Here is a 26,660-nt window from a genome sequence, read left to right on the forward strand (position 1 = left end):
GGGATGGAGGGCGCCACCCTTCCTTCGGCCAGGGGTGGGGACGGGGGGCTCCGGAGCCAATGGAGAGAAGGGCAGGGCCGAGCTGGGCCGGGCAGGGCCGAGCCGAGCCGAGCCGGGCCGAGCGCAGGTGGGTACCGGGGTTGTGGGGTCGGGCGGCTGAGGCGGGCAGAGCCGTCTGCGGGCGGCATCCCGGGCTGGGCTGGGGGTCGCACGGCGGCACCGCTCCGGGGAGGTGTGGGACCGGCAGCTGTGCTGGTTCATCCTGGTGGAATATACGCGTATAAGTATTGTACATACGTGTGTGCTTATGTACATATGCGCGTGTGTGAAATGGAAAATGGGCTGTATTTGTTGTTCCCGGGGTGGTAAAGCGTCTGTTACCTCTCTTTCTGAGTGCCCAGAGGTGGCCGGCCGTGTATTTAGGTGGGCAACAAAGCCGACCCCATGTTGCAGGCCAGCTAAGCTCTGGTGTTCACGTGTGTCTCCGTGGGGCAGCTTGTGGAGGGGCTGTGCCAGCTGCCCCCGGTGCCCCAAGCCCTCGGGCAGGGTGCAGGAGGACAGCCGGAGTGTCCCCAAATGTCCCTGGTGTGTCACGTTCAGGAGCTGCTGGTCCACATGCCCAGGGCACCACCAGCAGGACCAAAGCTGGTAGCTGCTCCTCTGTGCGAAGTCTGGCCCAGACTTCGAGGTGTCACTGGTGTACGTAGGTCTGTATCCCCTAGGTATTGACTGCTAAGTGTTTGGGCCTAGGTTTGGCAAAATAATAATTCTGACCTTCTTGGGGAAGGGTCAGACTTCAGCTCTGTCGGCAAAGTAACACCGTGGCTGTGTGTTGTGCCTTTCTTGTGGGAAAGTAATGCTAACACAACTCTGCTGGCATGCCCTGAAAAGGAGAGAGGACTACAAGTCTCCCCTGCTTCCTGTAGTACCTCTTGTTTTGTTATTCCAGCACTTAGGGGCTGGAAGTGAAAGGCGTTTGCAAATTCTGACCGTTTGGCTGGTGTGTTACAAGCAGCTTGGGATTTTAGCAGCACGTATGTTTAGGCTTTATTTATTGGCACAAATTTGGAAATTTTTCTTCTTAATTGTTATCTCACCGCTTGAAATTGCAGAAAATGTTTTCCTGCTCCTTGTGTTTACCAACAGCAGCGATTACAGGTGAAACTTAGGAGAACATCAGGCTGTCAGCGTCAGCCCAAAGTTTTCTCTTTGTCTAACCTTAGCAAAGGAAAACTGCTTCTCTTCATCTGATTGCCATCAAAGAGAGTAATATATATAAGCAGGAGTTTAAAATCTCAAGTGGATTATTAAATATTATGCCAGCCAGTAGCAGCTGTTCTGTGCTATGCATTATACTGGTAATATTTCTCAAGGATGAAAAACATAGCAAAGAATTTGGTTTTGTTGCAGCACAGTGATGCTGTAGCATGAAATTAAAAAGCAAGCCGAGGCTAGATCCTCATATTAGCTTGAATTGGCCCCGTTTCAGTGTAATTGATAAAGTGGATTTATCCCAGTTGAGGAGAGAGATCCCTTGCACAAAAGACATACGGAAAGAGAGAAATGGTAGCTTGTGCTTTCCTGTAGGCTTCACAAGGCTGCTGTAATGTAGGGTTCAGTGTAGTTCCACCTCAGCTGCTCTGTTATAAACAGTTTCTAACTACTGACCTATTTTTTGGCCCCTTTCATTTCTGCCATGTGGTTTTGGTAGTTTGATCTTTTGGTTCTTAAACATCTTATGATTTTTTTAACGTGTACTAACAGTTTGTATCCATCCACAGAGGAAAACCTTGCCTGGTACCCTGTGGCTTACTGGGTCAATGTGAAGACTGTCTGGCACCCGGTGTTTCTGTCCTTCATTGGCTGTATTTAGTAGACCATGCTCTGTCATGTGGATATAAATGCAGCTTGCATTTCATCCCTCTGAAAGCTCCTCTTGTGGTATAGCCAGAAGGCAGTTGTGCTTGTCTCAGCCCTCTGTACTTTGTTTCCTAATCTGTCCTTTCCCCTGTTCAGCTCAGTCTAGGGAAACACATTGTATGCACTATTTATTTGGTGTCATGCAGAAAAATAACCATATCCAGGAAAGAAGGTTGTGCTGAGTGTGTGGCTGTGAGAGTGACCAGGCTGGTCCTTCCTCCCGGAAAGCAGAGGCGGTATAAACCAGAGCTCTGTCTGGCAGCCAGCACAGCCTTGGTGCCAGTTCAGTGCAACTCAGATGGGTAAACGGTGGTGTTAGACAAACTCCGCTGGGGTTGGTAGTAGGGCAAAGGGCTCCTGCCTCTGTAAGCCATTCATCAAAGAGCCCTGCTTTGCCCTGTGTGCCTGTTTCCTCCTCTGGGCACTGGGAATGGGGCTGCTTGGGCAGACAGCCTGGGAGCCTGTCATACTGAAACCTGGCTCAGCAAAAACTGAAAAATAAGTGCCTGTTGTCTCTTCAGAAGAACTGGATTGCTGATGAGCACCTGGTGTTGGCACCAGAGGCAGAGTGGTGGGACAACCCCGTTGGCAGTAGCACAGATTTAGGTCACTTTCAGGCACCTGTGAATACAACTTCAGAGGATTTGTTGAGGGCTGGTAGTTCCTGTAAAGTCCTTGGTGCTTTGGGGGCTGTTTATGTCACCTCTCACCAAAACCAAAGTGCCGTAAATGGGAGATGGATGGTAAAGCTGTCTTCGGGTCTGAGCCTGCCTGCAGATGGGAAGCATTGTAGCATCTTTGCCTTTATTCTTTTTGAGGGGGAATAACAGAAAATGTCTGGCTATATTGCAACATAAGACTTTCCAAGTAATCATGAGGGTTAGATATTACTGGTGTGGTTTTGTTGTCTGTATAATTCTTCCAGTGAGTACAACGAGGATGGTGAAAGTAGGCTAATTGGCTGTCCCTCCTGGAACCTCTGCAGTATTGCTGTGCTCACATAGCAAAAGTTGTGTTGCAGTTTCTGAAATACTGGGAGAAAAAGTTCTGTATTATTTTTGTGCAGTTGTTAAAGACTAAATATTGGTACCGAACTCTGAAAGAGTAAACTTCATTCTTACAACTGAACCAGAATCTAGGCTCTCAGTTGTAAACTGTGAGCCCCCACGTGCTCAGAATGTTTTGAGCAACTGGGGAGTGGAGACTTCAGGCTCTGTAAGGAGAAAAAAAAAAAAAAAGGGCACAAAAAAGGAAGTATTAGGCAGCTCACTGCAACATAGTTACTGTGAAGCTGATAGGCCTGGCTTGAGGGTTGCCCCTGCATTTGTTTCCTATAAATGTATTATTTTTATCACTGAAAGAGGAATTGAATGAGAGGAAAAGGCTTGAAGAGAAGGCATGGAAGGAGCACATGTCTGAAAAATGTTTCACTTGGGCAGATTTAGTTTGCTTTCTGAAATGTCTTGAAGGTGACCACTGTATTCAGGATGCTGTGAAAGACGGGGGAATCTCCCACTCCTCCCTCTTTCCTTCTCTTGAAGTGAATTTCAGTTTCTTTAGTGAGAAGCAAGAATCTCACAGAGCTTTGAAGTGTCTACTCTAACCTATCAAGCTGGCTGGTAGACAGCAAAATCTACTGGTCAGACCATGAATGCTTAATTCAGATTTACATGACTGTGTCCAAGTCATGTGGCTTCTTCAGCTTCCTCCCCTGAGTTGGTTATATTACCTGAGATACACTGATGTGGGGAGTTCTTTTGTTTGTTTTGGGGGGGGATACCTGGGTAAAATCCAGCAGAAGAGAGGAGGATTTCTTGTAGGTGTTACAGCTTTACGACGCATTAGAGGTCTGGTTTTGCTTATGGATAGGTGGCTGGGAATCAGGTGCCTGAATTATCCTTCTTTACTCCAGTTGCTTTGTTAAGCTGCCTTAATAAATGATAAAAGGAATTTTCCTATCGATCCTATTTAAAGCTACCTGAAATCATGGCTTTAAGGCTGTTCTGCACTAGCTTTAGCCAGGGCAGTGCTCCTCCTCTCTTCAGTGTCTAAAAGGAAGAGCTGTTTGCATTGTGCCACTGCTTTCTTCACTTCTCTGCACCGTGGTAGGTGGAAAGAGGCCAAAAATGTCAAGTCCCCGCTTCTATACTCCAAGTTGTTGCCCATCCAAGCGGGTTTGCTTTTAAGCACAAGTCAATGTAAGGGGAAAATATAGCGGCTCACCTAAAGGGCCAAGTCTTCCCCTTTATTTTACCCCCAGCCCTTGGACAAAGGGAAGAACTGCTTATGAAATTCATCTGGATAATCAGCAGCCATAATACGGAAGGCAGTATGTAACTCCTGCTTAGTGGCTTATGCAAAGCTGAGGCTCCAGGTTACTAAGAAACTTCTGCTACCTGCTGATGGCTGTAGGAGTGTTGTGTAAGAGCTGAGCTCTTGTAGCTGTCTAGCAGCCAGGCAGCATTCGAGGTGAAGCCTTGTTTGGCTCATACAAAACAAACATTAAGCACTGAGAAGCCTCCTCTGTGAAAGTCTAGGTGTACTGCTAATGGAAGAGGCCAAGCACGGAGGCAGGGACTATGACAGCTGTGGCAGAGGGAAAAAATACTAGGTGGACTAGGTCCAGTTGGTTCAGTGCTGCATTTCGCTGTTCCCCCTGACTGCAGGATACTTTAACTGAACAGATTGTCGTGCCTGATGTGACAGCAGGCTAAATCTTCTATTAGAAGGAGACAGAGTTACGCAGCTTGCTGTAGCCTCCCTGCTGAAATTGTGCTTCGTCTTCAGACTCCCAGTTGTTTGCACTGCAGTGCTCACGCTTTTCCTTTTCTTTGGCTTTGCTTGTTTTCTTGGTCGTGAGTAGTTCGTGGCTGTGTCCCTCCTGAGTGAGTGCTCCCTGGGAAAGTGACGATGATCACATTCATGAACAACTCAGACAGTGAGGATGAGACCTGTAATGAGAGAACATCTCTGATGTCTGCAGAGAGCCCTCCAATACCTTCCTACCAAGATGGCTTGCAAGCCTCAGAAGCAGGGGAAGTGCAAATACATAGGGTAAGTATGCATCCTCCCTGGGCACCAAAGAGATGGGGTATGATGATAAATGTAGTCCTGCTGTCCCTCAGTCCATGCCAGCAGGCAGGCTTTTAGGATTGGCTTTGGCCAGTGTTACTTCTCTAGTGTCACTCTCTTGGCCAGCAGCTGCACTGCCTGTTCCCATTTCCTCCACTGTGACTTTTTCCTCCCTTTTTATCTCCGTATATACTCCTCCCCTTTCCTTCCTTTTGGTAAAGATACAAGCTTTTAATCAGGACCTGATGCACATACAACTCTTGCAGGATATCCTTTTCAGCCTTCTCGTTTTGCCAGAAACCCTTTGTCTGCTCAGGTCAAATGCAGCAAATGTTAGAACAGAATCTAGTCCTCCTGTCAGTGAAGCATTGTGGTAAAACAAGCACAGCACTGCTCTGGGAGTGGAATCTGGTCAGGTTTATGCCACCTCAGATGAAATTTGTTCCCTCCCACTTCTGTGCACCTCACCCTTCATATGCATGTGTCAGCCTCTCTCTGTATGCACTGAGGAGGCCCTTATATTTGTGGGTTTGGTTTAAAAACTGTTGCAGCCTATTTGTAATGGAATTTCTAATTGCATTGCTCAGTTGGCACTGTCCCATTAAGAACAAGTTGGTATGCTGTGGTAGCCCACAGCAGCCTCATGAAATATGGTGGAATGAAGCTCTGAATGCAAAGAAAGGATCTCACATATTTGTTAATTTTTCTTTTTCAGAAGAGGCACACAGGTAGCAGCTGCAGCCCTAACAATGTTGCTGATGGGGATATGTCTGACTCGGGTGTTCGAGCAAGAGGGAGTGCCTTGGAAAATGAAGATGAGGAACTGACGCTGAAATATGGAGCAAAGCATGTAATCATGCTCTTTGTGCCTGTCACCCTTTGTATGGTTGTTGTCGTCGCCACCATAAAGTCAGTGCGCTTCTATACGGAGAAAAACGGGCAGCTGTAAGTGGGGTCTTCAAAACAGTCTCTGAGTACATGGGATCCCTAGCATTACACATACATTCTGTGCACGTACACCTACGTACACAGTGTGCTTCCTTGGCAGGCTGGGAGAGCCTTTACGTGGCTAAAGATGGCTCTGTAAACATACCAAGATCTTACTAAAGTAAGCCGTGTTCATCTGTGTAAGTTTTTCCATGCCTGTATTATACTGATTCATTAGCACTATCATTAGGCATTAGCCTCTGAGTGGCATAGGAATGAATTTGCTTCATACTGCAGTATAAAAGGCCCAGGCTTACCTCCTGGTCTGTTCACCCACTGACTGGCAGCAATCAGGGAATAGCATGTTCATTTGGATGAGTGTCTCATTTCCTGATGACATTTTTGGTTCCCAAAGATTCGTGGTGTGGATACGTAATTCTATCCAGCTCTTCCTGCCTGCCCGAGAGCATTCCCAGCACTCTAACTGCACTTCACATGGTGGCTGGAGGAATGGAACCAAAGAAAAGAAAATGGAGGGGGTGGTGGCATGATAAGAAGGGGTAAAACAGCCCAAGACTCTCTTGAAAATTGTAGAAAGAAAGGGTCCCCCTTTGTTGGACAGCACCTGGGATGTGTCCTTGTTGTTATCCTGGAGAGGGTCCAGAGACGTGTAATAGATATTAGCAGCCTTGAGAGAAATTGCTAAACTTAGTCATTTATCATAGAATCATAAAATGGCTTGGATTGGAAGGGACCTTAAAGATCATCTAGTTCCGACCCCGCTGCCGTGAGCACGGACACCTTCCACTAGATCAAGCTGCCCAAAACCCCATCCAGCCTGGCCTTGAACTCTTCCAGGGACGGGGCATGCACAGCTTCTCTGGGCAACCCGTTCCAGTGCCTCACCACCCTCTGAGTGAAGAATCTCCTCCTAACATCTAACCTAAATCTCCCCTCTTAGTTTAAAGCTGTTCCCCCTTGTCCTCTCACTATTTTCCCATTTATGCTCTGTGTTTTCATTTAGAGCTCTGCCAGACGCAGCTGCTCTGTGGTAATGTGCTTTGGTTAAACAACATTAATCTGTAGTTGATAACTAACCGGAGCCCGGCCCCTTCAGAGGATACATCTGATGTTTACTGTCCTCGGAAGTCATTCCTCCCTTTCTTCCCCCCTGCCCTGATCTGTTTTTATCTTGGGGCAACCAGTTAGATGAGAATATATGTACTTGATATGGCTTTGCTTTATACTGCAGGATCTACACTCCCTTCAGTGAGGATACCCCATCTGTGGGCCAGCGTCTCTTGAACTCGGTGTTGAACACCATCATAATGATCAGCGTCATTGTTGTAATGACCGTCTTCCTAGTTGTTCTTTATAAATACCGCTGCTACAAGGTAAAGCATTCGTGCCCGAGTGTTTTCTGCATGCTTGCTGTGAACATGTTCAAGTGAGGCTTGTCTGTCAGGGAGAAATAAAGGCACTGCACAGGTTAGTCCACAATTTAGTCACGGCAACAATTTCGTTGTAGGGAAGCCTCTGCTAGCAGTGTTAGAGTGTGCCTCAGAATGCGCTTTGCTGTTAATTTGCCACTAATGGTAGGATGTTAGAAACAGCCTGTTATTTGTGCTAGTCAGGTTTGAGTCTTCTCCATATGGTCAAAAAGTTTTGCGGCTTGTACTTATGGACTGAGTTGTGCCATTTAATGTGAATGCCTTCTCTGAAGTTTTGGACAAACTATGTGGGAACTAGTATCGTTCTTGCCTGTGGAGGCTCTGGTGGAAGAGAAGGATAGAATACAGAATTGGGAGAACTGGGAGCAACTGGCTGTCCCTCTTCCCTCATCAGCTGTTGGGAAGGAGGGTTTTTGGAAACTGGAGGAGAAGTGAAGAAGGAAGGACTGCTGGACAATAGGAAAGTCTGTCAACAGTGCATGCAGCACTGTAGCCTGTGCAGGGGGGAACAGCCCCTTCAATCACTGTCTTTTCTTGCCCTTAATAGTTCATCCATGGATGGCTAATCCTGTCCTCTTTGATGTTGCTATTTCTCTTCACCTACATATATCTCGGGTAAGTAGAAATGTTGCAAGTAACTTAGTGGTTCAGAACTACCCTCTTCACCTGTTTGAAGAAAATCCCCAACTTAATGAATGGGATGTTTCTCCTCCTACAAACAGAGATTTTAAAATAAAAATTGTTAGAATTAGACAGCTTTTCTTTTTTTTATGAAAAATGTGGTCTTTAATGGGCAACATCTGATTTTACAGTACATACCCTACAAAAATCGAGGGGAACCGATACCATGAACATGAACCTTGTTGTATGGAGGTACATTGATAGTGACTTTAAGGAGATACTGGTATAAATTGCCAACATCCTGGAATATCTGTCGTCAATTGTTTCTAGACATGATGTCATGTGAAACAGTTTGGCTAGATGGAGGTTCCCAAAACATGCTTTTGGTGTGTCTGTAGCCTCTGAGAACCAAGTGGAAAGGAACTTTGTGTTGAGTTGGTTCTCTGGATTGTCTTGCCTTATCCTCAGACTGCATCTCTTCAAACTCATTCCCTTAGCTCCAAGTTCAGAAGGAACCAAGCTTTCAACTTTCCGATCACACTTACTTGTATTTTTTTTTATTTATCTTTAATATTGAGATGCATCCTATCATGTTTCTGGTAGGATGACTTGCACATGATTTCTTAGGTAAAGACTGTTGCATAGCCATGAGCCTATGTTAAATCTAGTCTTGAAATCTGGCCTGCTCAAATCCTTGGAATCACTGTTGACCTCAGGACTAAGGCAGTGTAGTGCTTGCCACACAGCACACCTGTGCCCTGCAGAGGGAACACAGAGCTAAGAGCAACAATTGGCTGCCAGGCTGGTTCCCCTCTTGTGATGACAGCTGCTTATATCCTGCTTCCTCCTGGTGTCATAGGAGGCTTGCTTGTTTAAGTAGATCTAGCAAGATGCTTTGCATGTCAGTTGTTTTTATTGCTCAGCTAAATTTCACTGTTGTATTCCAGTGAAGTATTGAAGACGTACAATGTGGCCATGGATTACCCCACGCTCATTTTAGTCATCTGGAATTTTGGAGCTGTTGGGATGATTTGCATCCACTGGAAAGGCCCCCTGCAGCTCCAGCAAGCATACCTCATTATGATCAGTGCTCTGATGGCACTGGTTTTCATTAAGTATCTACCTGAGTGGTCGGCATGGGTGATTCTAGGTGCAATCTCCATCTATGGTAAGTCTGGGTTGTGACTCTGAAAGTGTGGCTTATGGAGAGGTTATTCAGAGGTAATCTCAGTTAAAAGTTTGAAGAGAACGTACAGAATGATGTATCTGCAAGGTAATATTCAGATTGGTGAGGAGCTCTGACCAGGAGAGAGTATGCAAAGAGGAACTTGACCAAAGGTTGAAAAATAGCATACATGGCAAAGGATTGGTGAACATAAACAAAGTACCCCCAGTTCTCTGCTAATGAAATTTAACAATTTAATGTAATCCTGTCATCTACTTTCAAATGAATAATGTGTTGCTCTCAAGAAGTTTAGGATTTCTTGTAGGATTAATACAATGAAAACTCTTACTGTCACGTTAAACCTTGGGGGATGGTATTTTAAGTGAACATCATCTTCAGGGACTAGCAGCTGCAGTTGCACAGCGGCAGAAATCACTGTTCAGGAAATCAGCCAGTTAATACCGATATATGTCATTTTGAGGGAAGAATAACTTTTCAAAGATCAGGAATGCAAAATATGCATGACATTTTAAGGTAAGATGGTCTGTTCCTTTTCTCTTTGCAGATCTGATGGCTGTTCTCTGCCCTAAGGGGCCACTGAGAATGCTGGTAGAAACTGCACAGGAGAGAAATGAGCCCATTTTTCCTGCATTGATATATTCCTGTGAGTAAGATTAGAATAGTAATGTTTTTAACCACATTAAGCTTGAAACCTTTTTCTGTGTCAAACCAGTAAGCACTATGTTAGTTACTTCCTTGCCCTCAGATTGGTGCACATTTATGTCCTGGAGCAGACCATTTGTAGAAGACCTTAACAGTTACAATGGTATTAACCCTAATTAGCCACAGGGGTGGGCAGATTTGCCTTGTGAAACTGAAATGTTCAAAAGTAGATTTACCTTTCCATCAATAGCCCCAGAACATAAGTCTTTGTTCTGCATACGAAGCCTTATGTGGACAGCAGTGTTTGTAAAGTTATGTAGTTAGATGATGCCCCCTGAGTACCCATATTCTTTCTGCATATGCTTTATAGGCTCATTTTTAAGCGTTTGAGGCTCTGCTCTTTCTGTAGCCTTCTCTTGCTCTGTGCACTGTATGCATGGCAGTGCCTGAGATATACTTGCTTTATTTTTCATTGTGTGGCTGCTCCCTTCAAGTGGCTCTGTACAAGTATTGCTCTGCAAACAAAATCAGTCCTCTCTTCCCTGGATTTCTTGGACTGTTTAACTATGATGACATCCTGTGCCCTTATCCACAAAGGCATTCATATGCTTAAGACTGGGATAGTTGGAAGGCAGGTGACTTAAGATTTCTAAGACCTGGGCTCAAGTGCTTCCTGGACCTCAGTGGCTTCCATTGCGTCACCTTGTAGGATGAATCAGTATTTCCAAATGTTGGGTGCCAAGCTGAGGATGCCTACAATTTGACTGATCTAGTTTTTCAAGTGTTTAGTGCTATATAAATCCTTTTGTGTGTTCCAAATAGAGCTTCTGTTGGCTTCACCTGACTTCTATTCTACTGGACATTCTGTTATACCGGCCTGAAACAATCTAGATGAAGTTTTCCATGTGTTTTATTTAACAAACAAACAACAGTTTCTCTAAAGGAGAATGCAATTCAACAAATACTAAATACTGACCAAAAAGTTCTTAGGCAGAACATCAGTGTCTCTGTTGCGAGACCACATTTTGTGGCTACCTCTAGATGCAAAAACACCACCTTGACTGAGTTTGTAATGGAACAGTAGACACTGTGTTTGCCTTGGCTTGTTGTTGTTTAGTTTAGCTTCTCTGAAAACAGGAAGACTGATGTACTCTTATATAAAAAGATGATTTGAGTCCCCTTCCGTTGATCTCAGCATGGTTTGTATCCCTTCGTAAATTAGGGATCCATCTCAAGAATAAACCTGCAAACATCCTTCAGTTGTTCTTGGAACGAAAGCAAAAATAGCCAATATTTTGACAGAAAAAAAAAAAACAAACAGAAATGCAGGGAGAAAACAGACACTCAGACAACTCCAATGAATCCCTCACTTGTGTGCTTTACCTTCAGTAGGAGAGGGGGAGTATGCCATCTGCCTTAATCTCTGGTTACATTTTGTACTACCATCATTTCCTGGGTAACTGTTCCGTTTGAATAGAAGAGCCAGAAACCAGGAAAAAACAAAGAAGATGAGGACCCTTATTTGGGATTTTTGCTGTCTTCAGGTTACGGACAAAACTATACTGACTTGTGCTCTGAGACTTTTCTTAAAGACTGAATGGATGTATAGCCTTTGTTTTCTCTGACCTTGCCTTTTAAGTGACTAGGGAAACCGACTGAGAATCAGTGTTGTAGTAGCAGTAATGGGGGAAAGGCTTATATTTTTAGGGATAGCTAAATACTTAGCTACTCCGAGCTACAGTGACCAATGTTTTGTCTGATTTCTTGCTCTCTTTCTTCTAGCTGCTATGATATGGACAGTTGGAATGGCAAAGCCAGACACAGCAGCAAGAGGACCAAGTCAGCAGACATGGGATGCAGGTTTGCTTGCATGTCACAGTGTCCCATGGAAACAATACATGTTTGAGACTGCAAGTCTCAATGTTAAGGTCTTGAATCCCGAAGGTCGCACTTTTTTTGCAGTATTGTTACATCAGTTGCAGAACTTAATGGTGTTCTGAAACCTGGTGTTTGGACTGGCAGCAAAGATGGTGTAGGAAGCTCCAGTATTCAGGCTGCCTTTATTTAAAAAAAAAAAAGTGTTGTCCAACACACATCTTCAGTTATACTGAAGTTAAAGCTGGTAATGGGCTAGTGGGGTGGCTGTTAAAATTTTATCAGCTGGGGATGGTTAATTACAACACAGGGTCATAAATATAATGCCAATGAGCTGGTGAACTTAAGTGAGTTAGGGTGCTGCACTCAGGCAACTGCTACAGAGCAGACATACCCTTAGCTAGCTCTAGGTCCAGTTTAGCTTATCCTGCCAAAGAAAATGAATGTCCTTACATTTACCCTTGGGTAAAGCTTATGTTTGGGCAGTTACCCAGCAGGAGCTGATGTGTTCCAGGTTTACATTCTATCTGATCCTGTGGTAATTTGTGTGCCATTGTTTTTACCTTCTTGAAATGCAAGTTAAACAGCACTTGTGAAGGTGATTGAGTGAAGTCTGACTTGTGGTGTTAGAAGTATTTTCCATCTGGTCCTGTTGCATTTGCTTATTTTCAGGTTGAAATAGCTGACATACTAACATATGACAGAGTCACAGTCCTGCTTTGAAATCGAGCACAGAGCAGGAGCAAATGGCACCTTCGGTTCTACTGAATGCCTCTCTGGAAGCTCTGTGTGTTCCACATCACAGTCTGTTCATGTCTGCAGCAGTAGTGTCCTGTCAGATCGCCAAAAACTAGAAAGTTTTTATGAATGCTTCTGAAAAATAGGAACTGTCAAATAGAGTAACATGTCACATACAAGCTGCTTCCAAAAGCACTGTTGTCTGAGAATGGGAAAGATGAATTATTATTAAATATTTTTAACAGGACCAAAAAAATGAAATTTCTGATACGTGTGAACACCCAACTCCAACATCAATGTGATTCAGAACAGAAGTTTTTCATAAATGGCAGTCTTCCTAGTCATCCATTTTGGTAATACTACCAGCTAGGGAACACCTGGCGTCTCCACCGTAAAGATGTAACTGTGTCAGTATGTACTGATTTTACTTGGTTTCACTTCTCACTCTGGCCTGTAGAGGCTGGGGATACCAGCATGCCCACCAGCTCGATCCAGGGATTGAGAACTGAGGTGAAGACTCACTTTGCTTTTAATAACGGGCAGAGCAATGCTTAGTTCTGTGCATTTACTCACTTGTTGAAGTCACTGGGTAGTTGCCAAACAAACTGTGAACATGTAGCCTTCTGAACGGTTTCAAATAATAACACATTTTCTGCAAATGTCTGTGCTTGGGTTGGTCCTGATTCCAAGACAAAGGGCTTATCTATTCCTGAGAAGCTTTATAAGAGTGGAGATTTCATGCATCAAAACAATTATAAATACAGCTACCTCTTGTTTCTTTTTTTTTTTCTCTCCGCTTTTCTTGGCCTGTTTTTGTGGAACCAAGCCGAAGATGGGAGAGAGCACCACAGTAGCCCTTCACACTCAGACTCTCAGATTTTGGAGACAAGGAGTCCTGTTCCAAGCCACCCCATCGCTTCTTTAGAGGAACTGGAGGAGGAGGAAAGTAAGGGAAGCTTCATATCTTGTTTTCAGTGCAGTCAGGTTAGAGCCTGACATTTGTACTCATAGTGGTTAACACGCTAACTCAGTTTGGTCTAATCATGGTTTATTTGAAAAGTTGTGACTTGTTGAGCAGCAACGATCTTGACTCTGACTGTGTATTACTTCTTACTGGTGCAGTATCTGTTCTGGGATTGTAGTTCCAGTGATATACCTTGGCTATGCAGACAACTTAAGCAGTTCCTTCTTCCCCTTGCATCCCACTCCTCTTCCATCCCTCAGCTGGTACAACTGTAAGGCAGCACAGGGAAGCACCTCAGAGAGTGAAGTTGAGTAAAAATAACCGCAGAAGAGGGTGTCTCTAAGTCTTGACCCCCTCAGTAATCTGTGGAGGTAATCCCTTTTACCTCAGTGCAGGATGCTAAGGGTCCAGCTTGGTTGGTAGCCAGGACTAGCAACCTTCAGCTGGTCCCCAGAAAGAAAGACCATTCAGGAGGAAGCAAAACTGGAGAAGTAACACCTATTTTCTTTTCTTTCCATTCCACTTCTCACAGGGGGTGTGAAGCTGGGCCTTGGAGACTTCATATTTTACAGTGTTCTTGTTGGGAAAGCAGCTGCCACACCTAGCGGAGACTGGAATACTACACTAGCCTGCTTTGTAGCCATTCTTATAGTAAGTTAGCAAGTTTTTACATCTTACAGTCTTGTTTAGCACAGCAGTGTTGCCAGAATTACCAACAGCTGAGCACTGCTACATCGCTACAGGTAACATCCTGGGTACTCGGGTGAAAGCACCAGTGGATTTTCTAATACAGTGTTTGGTCTATAAAGACAGGCTTAAGTAGCTGCTCGGAGAAGCTAAATGATACAGACCAGGAGGGAAGATTCCTCAGACCAGAGTCAAGCATGGAGATAGTGATGGTCAAACAGCCCCTGGGACAGCAGTTGTGGCTGAGCTACCGGCGTGTTTGCTTCAGTATTAGAAATTGAGGATTTCTGTCAGCCACAAGAGTCAGTATTATGAACTCCACATGATTAGCAAGCGTAGTCAAAAAGGCTAACTCCCTTTTGCTAAGGAGAACTGTGACACAAGAGGATGCCTATCTCATTCTTGTGTTCGAGCTGGGAAAACAGAATGATAAGAAAGCTAAAAATCCATGAAAATTATCAGTAAAAGCAGGTGACTGTCATACTGCACCTGCTTAAGGTAAGGTTCTTACTAAGAACTAGCTGTTTACACCAGTATCTTCACTGAAACTAACTAGAAGAGCAATGGCAGGAGTTTTAGAAGGTAAAAGGAACTATGACGTCATTCTTGGACTTCCATTTCCCTGCTTGGATCCCAAGGGGGAAGACTTATAGTGACTATCACTTGTGAAAACCATGGATTAGAAAGCACAAGAACTAGAAATTACCTCACTTAAATAGTGTGATTACTTTTCCTACCTCATAGGTCAGAGACACCTATAGGATCACTTAGCTCCATATTCTGATGTCCTTCTGGTGGTCATTCACAGGGTCCCTTTGCTGTGGGGAAAGCTCTCTCTTTTCTGTCCATCAGACCATGTACCCCATTCTGTCTTTTATAGTGCTGTTAAATTTGTTCTGGCTTCTTTTTGCAGTTTTATATTTCTGTTGATATGTAGCTTTCCGTTTCCCAAAACGGTCTCTGCAGTTTCCTTGCAGTGAGCACATCTCTAAATGTAGATGGAAACTATGGAGTAGGTGTAGGCCAGATATGGTCCATGAAGAGTGTAAAGAACAGAGCCACAGGCTCAGCTGGATCATAATCAACCTTGCACTCTAGAAATACTGACTTTAAAAAGATCCTGACTGCTGATCTGTAGCTAATAGATGTTTTTTGGAGCCCAGTGTGAACATTGTCTCTGAGGTTTCTTCGTTGTGGAGGGAGAAAAAAGGGCTCAGATAAGATAATTCATACTTCAATGCACACAGTTGTACTGTATATCCAAAACCTACAAAAAACGTTCACATGTTCCAAAAGATGGATCTTGGCCTGCTATTGAGATAAAGAATAGAGTTCACCTAGCATAATAAGCAATCCAGTCAAAAGAACGGCAGTGGGATATTTTTTTGTTGTTCTTTTTTTTCCCCAAGAGACCTCGAAACCTGCGAAGGTATAAGAAGTACATGCCACTGTGTATTAGAGCCCTCCAGTGAAATTCCTTACCTATGCAGTCAATAGGATTTAAATAGTTTTATCTGCTGGATCAGTAACAAATACATAATGGTATAGTACAAAACATAAAACAGTCTGAAAATCAATTAACCTCTCAGGGTCAGTTGTATGTCAGCATTAGCTGTTTTACACTACTTTCTCAGCAAACAGCTCAGCTCCAGATTGCTGAAGAAAATATCTGGCCAACTTGTGAGAAAGATGGTGTGGGAAAACATGTCTCATTCCACTGTAACTCAGGCAGGCTTCAATTTCTGTATAGTGTGTAGAGCTTATTATTCGTATATTAGGTTATTGATGACCTATGTTTTTGGGCTTCTTACTTTATTTCCTTGTGTTTTTTTATTCTCTCTGGCAGGGTTTATGTTTAACTCTTTTATTACTGGCTGTTTTTAAGAAAGCATTGCCTGCTCTTCCCATCTCCATCACCTTTGGCTTGATCTTTTACTTCTCGACAGACAACCTTGTGCGACCATTCATGGACACCCTGGCCTCCCACCAGCTGTATATTTAGAAGAAGAGGGAGTTGGAGGATTCTTTTTAAAGCTTTTCTGTGAAGTACGGTACACTGTTTGGAATAAGTCATAACATTTTACACCTAGTGCCATATACTTGTAAAGAAAGCAATAACTGTGACATGATGCATACTAAAATCCTAGTTACATGTTAAGCTGAGATTTTTCACAGGACTGCTAATGCTTGGACTCCAGTGAAAAGCCTAGCTCACTGCTGAGGTCAGAGTTAAATAACTTGTATGTTATTTAATGTTCATGCAGGCACTTGTGAGCAAGGAAGCCTGTATGTAGTGTGGGGCACTGGAGAGATGAAGGGTCTGATCTGTGCTTCCAGAAACTCAGGCATTTTAGCTGTGGAATTGCAGACAAGTTTAACCGTACTCTGAAATTGTTGACACTTCACACTTTTGAAGTGTTGTGCAAACGTGAAGTGAAATTCAGTCATACTTGCAATTAGAAAAGCACAGCAGTCAGTATGCAGAGAACAGAGTACTGTTACACCTAGTTGTGAGCATTAGACAGATGCGTAAGGCTGAACTTCATAAGCTGGCCTCTGTTTGTACAATTTCTGTTGAAATTGCTCCAAATGTCTGTTTATTCTGATCCTAGTAAGACATAGCCATGATGGATCTAGACAGCATGTCACTGGTAGGACGTTTGAACATGCTTAATGTTCAAACAGGCATCATTAATGCTGGAAATATTTACACAGCATTAAGTGACTTCATAACAACAAAAAAAAATCACACTGTTGTCAGTAAAAACAAACAAAACAAAAAAAAATCTGACTTCACCTTGCTGTTAAATGTATTTAATCACACTTTTCTTACGCATTTTAAAAGTGTTTTATTTCTTTTTATGTCAGTTTCTTAGAAGTAGACAAATTTTGTATTTTTTTTCTTTTTAGGTGTGTATAATAGACAAACTAGCTCTGTTTTCTCAGCTGATCAGTATCAGTGTTTCAAAATATAACATAGTGTTTTGTGAACAATGCAATGTCATGGGGAGATGGAGAACTTCATGTCTGAAGCTACTTTTTAAATAACACTTTGAACTATGCCTTTTTAAGATAGTGGTTTTTCCAATAGACTTGTTTAAGCTAATCTACTTTGATATTTAACAAGGACATCACGTAGGTGCTTCAAACAAATTTAAAAAAAAACACAAGCTTTTTATGAGTTGTATGTGTCTCTGGACAAATAATTTTTGCTCTTTTAGTTTTCTGTTCTTATTTCTTAAATTTGCAATGTTTGAATTTAAAAACTGCAGGCAGAGAGTTAATTATTACTGATAGCTCTAGTAGTTTACATTTAAAAAAAACTATCTGCTGTTTTTTTTAAGGTTTATGGGAAAGTTGTGTGTGTTTGTTACGGTGCCAAATCATAATACAATCACTTGCAATCATGATTTTATTTTTTAGACTGCATGGTTTAGAGTGGATGTTAAATATTTATATGTACTAGAAGAAATGTCCTGCTTATCTTAACAGGGTTGTAGTATATTGTTTAAAAAGATTTATTTTTATGGACATACAGTTGATATGTGGAGGAAATGGGGGCGGGGAGGGATCTTTCAATTATTGAAGGATTATTAAAGGTCCTTCAGTTTTTTGTAGATTTGTGCTTGCCAAAGATTGGCCTCTTACTGATCAAATTCTGCATAACTTATAAAAAAAAAAAAATTTTACAAGGTAACTGAGCAGTGTATTCTGTCAGTGCAACAAAATATGTTGTCCTGGTGAGTGATAGGAGTATATTGTATAAAAACTGGAGTGGTTGAATTGTGTAAAAGTTTAAATGTATTTACTACTAGCATATATATTCACCTTGATGCACCTCGTGTGTGAATGTGTGTATACACACAAGTTTTAAAACAATATTGAGTGATTTCTCATCTCATTGGACATTTTCACTTGTGTATGAAAGTGAAGTTTTATTTGTGATACTAACATTGCACAGCATGGCGCAGGATTTACTTGCACCCTTCAAAAAGGAGGAACAGGAGCCTGGTGGCTACTACACAAGAAATTGGCACAGTGGTCTTGCAACTTGACAACTTGATTCTGCACGTGTGTGTGCATAGCAAAGTGTTTGTTCTGTGCAGTCATTGATTTCACCTTGCTGCATGCTTTGCTAAACGGCAATCTCTTTGACCTTGTAGAAATCCTAAATACTTGATATGCCTCTCTGAAAAAGTACAGCTGTCAGGTCAGGTAGGCTTAGGATGATACCCACCTTGTCACTCAGCAGCTCAAATCCTATGGGAGGTGCCATGTGTTGGCATTTTTCTATATGATCCCTGTCACATCTCCTCTCCAGTCTAAAATGAGTATTTCATTGCATCTAGTCTGAAAAGTGGCTTGGGCATAGCAACAGTCCCTAACATCTAAGATTTGAGGCTATGTCGAGGAACAAAAATGCAGTGGTAAGCCTGCCTAATGCAAACCCAAGCTTGTCATTGCTGGGAGATATGCAGCCTTCTTGCAGCTTTTAGTGGCTTTGTTAAAAGCCTGTGCAATGCAATCAGTTTGCTGTTGTCACCTTCTGACCACGTAGTTTCTGCTTGTGCTTAATTGCTGTTTCCTCTTGCCACTTCGTTGTTGCTTTTGGTTTCAGTTATTATTGTGGGGTTGTTTAAAGTGTCTACAGTGCATCAAAAATAATGCGCAAGAAGCAGTGCAGTCATAAAGAAACTACAAGAAGTAAGACGCCTTTCAGAATCATGCTGTGCTTCCACAGCAGCTCTCATCAGATACTCAAGGTCTCATTCATAAAACCTAACTTCAGAAATTACCTCCATGAGCAGCCAGAAGAGTGCTAGAAAGATCGTCTCCCTCTGGTTCACAGAAAGAAAAGGATGTATCTGCAATATGAGGTGTCTTAGCAAAAGCTGTATATAAAAATTGTTGAAACTGGGTGAGCAAGGGTTAGTGGATATAGCAAGGTCACAACACACTCCTACTAGTCAGGAAAAAGAGCAGTGGTCTGTTGTTCTACACCCCTTCTTTGCACCAGTTGCTAATAAAATCTCTATGGGGCCATCAGATTAAGTTAGATCATCTCTCTGACTTAATGGCAATTGCTGTCAGAACCCTGGTGAGGAATAGCTCAAGGCTCCCTGTCCTTGTAAAACAAAATATATAGTGGTCTCCCTGATACTCCCAAACCAATAATACATTGCTTTGCTTTGTTCTTGCCTTCTGAGGCACTTCAGTTAATCAAATGGTGTGAGTTTCTCGTAACTTAATTTTTTTTAAATTGAATACATAATTAATTTTTCTTTACTGTTTCCTTCAGTCCCTGGTCTCCCTGTGTCTGCAGTACAGCTCTCTGGCAGCCATAGGAGGGCAGTAAGTCTATATGAAGAATTACCAGCAATTTTAAAGCACTCTTCTGTTTATGCCTTGTTTTTCGATGAGGCTGGAGGTCCTGGAGTCTCCCTTATGGCAAGGCTTTTTAGCAGGCACCCCATATCCCAGCATGGCTGCAGTTTTGGCACAGCAGGGGAGAGGCCTTGAGTGAGCCTGAGCTCAACTGCACAAGAATCCATTTAAAACCAGATGGTTTCAGTGTCATGCCATGTTCAACAGCTGTGAGATGCTGCTGTTACACTGCACACTCTGCATTTTGTTTGAGTCCTTCCTTGTTCCTGTTTTTTTCTCTAAAGTATTCAGCCCTAGTTTGAGTTCTGCAAACCCTGAGCATAAGTCAGAGGCTTCTCCAGGAACTATTAAATTATTTTTTTCTGAGCATCTTCAAGAAGCAAAGGAATAATTATATTTACTGATTTGCCATGTCTTCTGTCACTTGCAGTCTTCTGTTTTGTCCCAGCAGGTCCTGCTTACCTGGGAGAAGAGTACACTGTTCTCACTCCAGCTCTCTGCATTGGGGGATCCAGGATCTAGCTATGTCTTGTCTTCTGTCTCCAGTAGCTATCTAATTTTCTTGAAGTCAGTTACATTATAAGAAGGCAGCCTGGACAGATAGGATATCTTTGCCAGAACTTCCCATACCATAGTATTCATGTCTCCTAGCACACCCCAGCGTCCCTAGTTAAATTTATCCTTGCTTGCTCTCCCTTCACCTTATCAGGAAAGGTGAAGTGGTGTGAGCTGTTCCAGTTTTACAAGTGGGAAGCACAGCAAGAGTAGGAGTGTAAATGCTGGGTTTAGGCTTGGTTATATAGGAAAAATCAGGGCATCAAACATGAATACGCAAGTCACTCTCCTTCCTTTTACATCTTCCCATTGATACAGGTTTTCTATCATCCATCATTTCCCACTAGCTTCCAGACATTTGCCCTGGGCCCTCGAGGAGTTAAGTGAATATGAACTGTTTATTTCCTCCTTCATGCAACGCATTTGTTTGATAGGTGCCCAAGAGCACAATTTGGGCTGTGTCAGTGCTCAGTACTATTTATCACTGAGTATTTAAAAGATATAAAAACTATGAAGTGGAACTAGCTAAGCTCCTTGATATAGAAACCTGGTATGGGGCCAAGGAGTAGGAGGGGGAGTTTTCCAGAACTGGAAACTGTTCTGAGTCCTATCAAATGCAGGCTGAACACAGTGGCAGCTCCCAAGGCCAACTCAAGGTTAGGTCTTTGCAGAAATAAATGGTGTGAAGCCTGATACTCCCTAACTGCTTTGCAGGACCTGAAGAATCAGAATGAGGCAGAGCACGGAAAGCACTAGGCCTATTTTCTCTAACATCACTGTTTCCTATGTTTTCAATCATAGAATCAATCACAGAATGACTCAGGTTGGAAGGGACCTTAAAGACCATCTAGTTCCAACCCCATAGGCAGGGATGCCACCCACTAGATCAGGTTGCCCATGGCCTCATCTAACCTGGTCTTGAACGCCTCCAGGGATGGGGCATCCACAACCTGTGTGGGCAAGCTTTTCCAGTCCCCACCACCCTCTGAGTGAAGAATTTCCTCCTAACAACTAATCTAACTCTCCCCTCTTTTAGTGTAAAACCAGTCCCCCTTGTCCTGTCATTATCGGATTGAGCAAAGAGTCACTCTCCATCTTTTTTTTTATAAGTCCCTTCAAGTACTGAAAAGTCACAGTGAGGTCGCCCCGGAGCCTCCTCTTCTGTAGGTTGAACAGCCCCAGCTCCCTCAGCCTTTCTTGGCAGGAGAGCTGCTCCAGCCCTCTGATCAACTTCGTGGCCCTCGTCTGGACCCGCTCCAACAGCCCCACACCCTTCTTGTGCTGGGGGCCCCAAACTTAGATGCAGCACTCCAGGTGGGGCCTCGTGAGGGCAGAGCAGAGGGGGACAATCCCCTCCCTCCACTTGCTGCCCACCCCTCTGTTGATGCAGCCCAGGACGCAGTTGGCCTTCTGAGCTGCAAGCACGCACTGCTGGCTCATGTTGAGCTTTTTGTCCACCAGAACACCCAGGTCCTTTTCTGCAGGGCTGCTCTCAATGAGTTCTTCTTCCAGTCCGTGCTTGTGTCCAGGATTGCCCTGGCCCAGGTGCAGCACCTTGCACTTGGAGTTGTTGAACCTCATTAGGTTCACGTGTACCTATGGAATCCCTTCCTCTTATTCTTTGTCTCCCTTGCCAAGCTCAGTTCCATCCGTGCCTTAGCTTTCCTGATTCCCATCCGTGCACATCCGGACAGCATCCCTGTACTCTTCCCAGGCCACATGTCCCTGCTTCCACTGTCTGTGCATTTCCTTCTTGTGCCTCAGTTTGCCCAGCAGGTCCTTGCTCAGCCATCCTGGTTGTCTGCCCTCCCTGCCCACTTTCTTACGCAGGGAGATGGAGAGTTGTGGATGAGATGGAGAGTTCTTCTACTCTAAGGAAAACATCCTTAAAGAGCTGCCAGCTCTGTTCAGCTCCTTTGTCCCTAAGGACAGTGTTCCAGGGGATCTCATCCAACAGGTCTTTAAACAGCTGGAAGTTCTCTCTTTGGAATTTCAGGGCCCTAACTTTGCTCTTAGCCAGGCCCATATTCCTTGAGATCACAAACTCAACCAGGGTGTGGTCTCTGCAGCCCAGGCTGCCTCCAGTCTTCACCTCTTCGATGAGCTCCTATGTGTTGGTGAGCACCAGGTCCAGTAATGCTTCTCCTCTAGTTGGTTTGTCTAATACTTGGACCAGGAAGTCTTCCTCAACGTACTCTAGGAATCTCCTGGATTGCTCACAGCCTGCTGTGTAGTTTTACCAGCAGACAGCGGGGTGGTTGGGCTCTCAGCCTGTCTGTGGCTGTTTCTCAGAGGCCTCTCTTCACAATCAATCCCTTCCCTAATGTAGAGGGCCTCTGCAGGACTCATTGAGGTACATGTAATCAATCAGGTGGCAGGAGAGGGCAAAGCACTCACCAACCTATGCAAGCAAATGCCATTTACAATGAGCAGAAATAACTGATCTGTCTAGCAAATCAATAAAGAATTACGGACTGAGTAATGTTTAACCAAGTCTCACAAATCAGGGGAGAAACAGTAACATGGTATTCCTGAGGCACATAGCTGCTAATCGGACTGCTACGCTCTCTTCAACTTCATGTCAACCACACTGGCTTTCCTTCATACCTGTGAAGCATTGTTGTGCAGAAGATTTTGAACATTGTATATAATATTGTGAATGTTTTACTTTGCTGGGAGAGGTTTTGTCTTGATATAAGAAAGAAATTCTTTACACGGAGAACAATAAACAACCGCCCCAGGGAGACATGGTAGGATCCCAATTGCTGGAGATTGTCAAGATGCAGTTGGACGGTGTGCTAGCTAATCTCATCGAGGCTCCCTTTTCCCAGAAAAGCTTGGACCTGATAATCTTCTGAGGTTCCTTCCAACCTGGGCTCTTCTGTGGCTCTGTGATTAATTGCTAAGGTGACAGGGGCCAGGTGCACTGTCCCAAAACCTATCCAAAGACAAGGACTAGTATCACTTTCTTCCATTTAGTGCTTCTATCTGCAGCCTCTCCACCTGACTCTGTCCTTCTTTCAGCATACTCCGCTCCCATGGGCTTGTCTCCAACTTTCTAAAGTACCCAGAACCCACTCTGCACCCATGTGGGAAAATTTGGAGGGAATGGTGAGTGGCACAAGCCACAGCCAAACATAGATTGGTGGTAAGAGTGGTGTGCCACACAACTTTTTCCAGCAGTCCTCTGTCAGTGATAAACATGTTTGCAGCTTGGTTTGTTGTGACTTGTTACCACCCCATCTAGAGAGTAACACTTCTCTTTTCTTTCATAATGTAAAGAAAAAAAAAGTTCATGTACCTGTATACAAATTTCTCTTTGAGAAAACATCTTTGCAACACATCTTTTCTCCCAATGGAACAGAAGTCATGTTATCTGACTCGGTGAGAATTTGTGTGTGTGTGTTGGAGGGCAGGGGCATACCCTGGTGAAAGACAAAGAGGCCGTGATCTGCCTCACATCCCTGAAAATCCGGGAAGATACTCTGTGAAATGCCTGAAAAGTAGACTTGCTAGTTATTCTCCAAACAATTATTAAAGATAATCCCAGCATTAGTGGGCCTGCCTCAGCTTTATATTAGAGGTTAATGGTATATAGTCACTTCCCTGGAGCTATATAGCACTAGCCACAAATACCCTGTCAAAAGCCAGCCACTCTCTGTGTAACCTCGCAGCAACTCCTGCCCACTTCCTGCTAGCAAGAGGGCTTAGCCTTCCAGCAGCCCCACTGGTTTTCCCTGCCTTCTCCAGCTACGCAGAGCGAGGCTGTTAGCTGACAACTACAGGAAGAAAATGGGGGTGGAAGTTCATGAAATACCTGTTTTATTCCCCGCACTGCATCTTCTTGGACAGAAAACATTTGTCACAAGAACTGCTATACTGACTCCTTCCAACAGTGCTAAAAAATAAAGTTCTCATCAACAAAATGAAATTGAACCATGTCTTCTTCCCTTTGTAATGAGGGAGGAGAGAAAAGAAGGTCAAGTACAAAGAACGCCTTAATGTTTTGGGGTGAAAATACACAGTTTGTGAATCAGAGCAGTCCTAAGTGTTATAAAAATAGCTCATCGTTTGGATCCTGGGATGATCCTGGATGTGAATCTACCACTGACTGACTCAGAGAGATCTCATTTCTTTACAAGACTGTTGCTCTCATTCTTGGCCATAAAGCCATGTAAATAACGTAAGGTACAAACAGTGTCACTGAAACATGCCAAAGTTTTGAAATACCCAGAAGTTAACTACTGAAACCAAGCCACCTGTCCAGTGACTTCTCCTTGAGCTGTTTCAATTCATCATCATTATAGTGTTACGTTGGTGGAACACCATAAATTTACATAGGCAGATAAGACAATCCTCCTTCCCTGAAGAAATTGCCCTCTGTAAAAGATGAATGAACATGAGGTAAAGCCCCCTAAGAGGTAGCTTATGAGAGCTTCAGTAGCTGAGGGAAGCATTTCCAGAGTAGTTTTTGCTTTGTGATTAGCTACGCAAATGTGGGAGAAGGATGGTGGTGTACATTTTGTTGTGGTCAGAGAAACAGATTGGGCCTGTCCTACGTAAGAGCGTTTCTGAGTGTTCTCTGAATAGTCTGGATGCTCGTCAACCTAATGACAAGACCAATATTAGCTTAATTGAGAATCCATCAACTTTTTCTTTCTGCAGGTTAGTTGTCTGCATACCAATTTCCTGTGGCATTGGAGCCCTTCTAACTGCAGAGACTGAAGATCTTTCCAGGCTCTGGTTCTCTAACTTTTTTTTAGAAGTTGAGACAGTCTGACCAATTCTTCTCTACGTATGCCTGAGAACTTGGCCACTTTGTACAAGGCTTTAACAGAAGCCAACTTTCTCTGCGTTCTTCAAAGTAGTCAACATCAGAACTGGAAGAGATTTTTGGGGGTGGGGGGGGTTGTTCCCTGACATCCAATAAGCAGCAAGCTGCTATCTGGTGAGCAGACTTTCCTCAGAAAGCAGCAAACAGGAGGAGAAAAGCAACCTTACCTGAAGTCTGATAGAGGGCCTTTAAATGCCTCACATTTAAAGAGGCCTAGACTCACTCTTTGCCATGTCCTTCTTCCTGCTTTTACCAAGAGCTGCAGCAGAGCTGTTCATGAAATGTGAGCAACCCCTGAAATTGCATCATTAAGCCCTTTGTTATGTAAGTATCGATGGGCAATACGAGGTAAAGATATGATGGCACCACTAAAGCATTTGCTATGGAGCCATAACTTCTGGCTGCTATGTCAAACTTTCCCACTGACCTTGGGAAAGGTACTGACCTCTCTCTGACTTGTAAAATCAGGATATCTGGAGAAGTAAATTATCTTCAATAAACCATTTTAAGATCAGTGAGGAGAAGGCTCTGGGGAAGTGTGACTCACTATTAGTTATAATTTGTTTATTATAATTTCCATTATATTTATGTATTGTATTATATTTGAGAATAGATATATCATTATAGTGTTTGTATCGAGATTGTAATTTGTATTATATTCAAATTTATTACAAGTTGTATTATAATTTAATAAAAGATTGATATATAATCCTCATTGATACAACAATCTTCCTAGAAGTGATCACATATCTGGATAAGGCAGCAAATTTGTTGAAAGCTGACTGAATGTGGCAATACTGGATAAGATTTGAGAAGCAAATGACAGTCATAGTACCAAAGATGTATTGTGACTGATTTCTTAATGCTGTTCATGCTTGCTCTGTAAATTCAGATCTGCATCGCGCAGATCTGCAAAAGGAAACAAGTACATAACAGAAATTACATGGGATTTAGACACTGAAGTAAAAACTTATAACAGTTTTTATAAGTTTTTTATACGTTTTTTAAACACAACAGCCTCATTCTGCTGCCATGTCATACTGGAGGCACTAAGGCATCAATGGATGCCCAAGTTTAGATTTTAACAGGAAAGTCTTCTAGGTTTCTTTTAGCCACCCTGCTTGAAAGGGCTTAGTCTAGCAGGTGTTTGCACAGCACATTTATCAGATCAGCTCCTACAGAAACTCTGACAGTTGATTCAAAGCACAGATGAAGCAGGTGTCTCTGCTGTTTTATCTACAATCTTCTGGTGAAGGGCACAAAACCAGAATGGTGTGGCCTGGGCTTCCTTCCCGAACTGATCCTCTGTGGGCTTCCCCCAGGCAGCAGCTCTTCAAGAACTGCTCCGACATGGCTCCGTACCATGGGGTCCATTCCCCAAGAGCAAACTGCTCCAGCACGGGGCCCCCACGGGCGGCAGCTCCCCCCAGACCCCCTGCTCCTGCGTGGGCTCCTCTCCACGGGCTGCAGCTCCGGCCCGGGGCCTGCTTCTGCGGGGGCTCTCCATGGGCTGCAGCCTCCTCCAGGCCACATCCACCTGCTCCACTGGGGGCTCCTCCACGGGCTGCAGCGTGGAGACCTGCTCCGTGTGGGACCCATGGGCTGCAGGGGGACAGCCTGCTCCACCAGGGGCCTCTCCACAGCCCGCAGGGGAGCTGCTGCTGCGTGCCTGGAGCACCTCCTGCCTTCCATCTTCACTTATCTTGGTGTATGCAGGACTGTTTCTCACTCCTCTCTCTCTCTCTCAGATGCTGGAGTGCAGCAGTTATTTTTCTCTTTCTTAAATCTGCTCTCACAGAGGCA

At 43.8% G+C, this 26,660-nt stretch overlaps 1 protein-coding gene across 2 annotated transcripts; it reads left to right on the forward strand.

The window, feature by feature from the left end:
- On the forward strand, positions 1-25,566 carry PSEN2 (presenilin 2). 2 transcript variants are annotated; one of them, XM_040552931.1, is made up of 12 exons: positions 1-127; positions 4,784-4,974; positions 5,708-5,937; positions 7,172-7,313; positions 7,918-7,985; positions 8,939-9,159; positions 9,722-9,820; positions 11,602-11,679; positions 13,259-13,378; positions 13,929-14,047; positions 15,930-16,129; positions 24,689-25,566. In XM_040552931.1, exons 2-11 carry the CDS (start codon positions 4,831-4,833, stop codon positions 16,083-16,085), a joined length of 1,377 nt encoding a protein of 458 aa, XP_040408865.1. In that variant the 5' UTR covers positions 1-127; positions 4,784-4,830; the 3' UTR covers positions 16,086-16,129; positions 24,689-25,566. The 2 variants fall into 2 exon arrangements, with proteins under 2 accessions (XP_040408865.1, XP_040408864.1); XM_040552930.1 differs by lacking the exon at positions 24,689-25,566 and having other exon boundaries at positions 15,930-17,989.
- Positions 25,567-26,660: the final 1,094 nt, after the last annotated feature.

The sequence above is a fragment of the Cygnus olor genome, chromosome 3 (genome assembly GCF_009769625.2).
Source record: "Cygnus olor isolate bCygOlo1 chromosome 3, bCygOlo1.pri.v2, whole genome shotgun sequence".
Lineage (NCBI taxonomy): Eukaryota > Metazoa > Chordata > Aves > Anseriformes > Anatidae > Cygnus > Cygnus olor.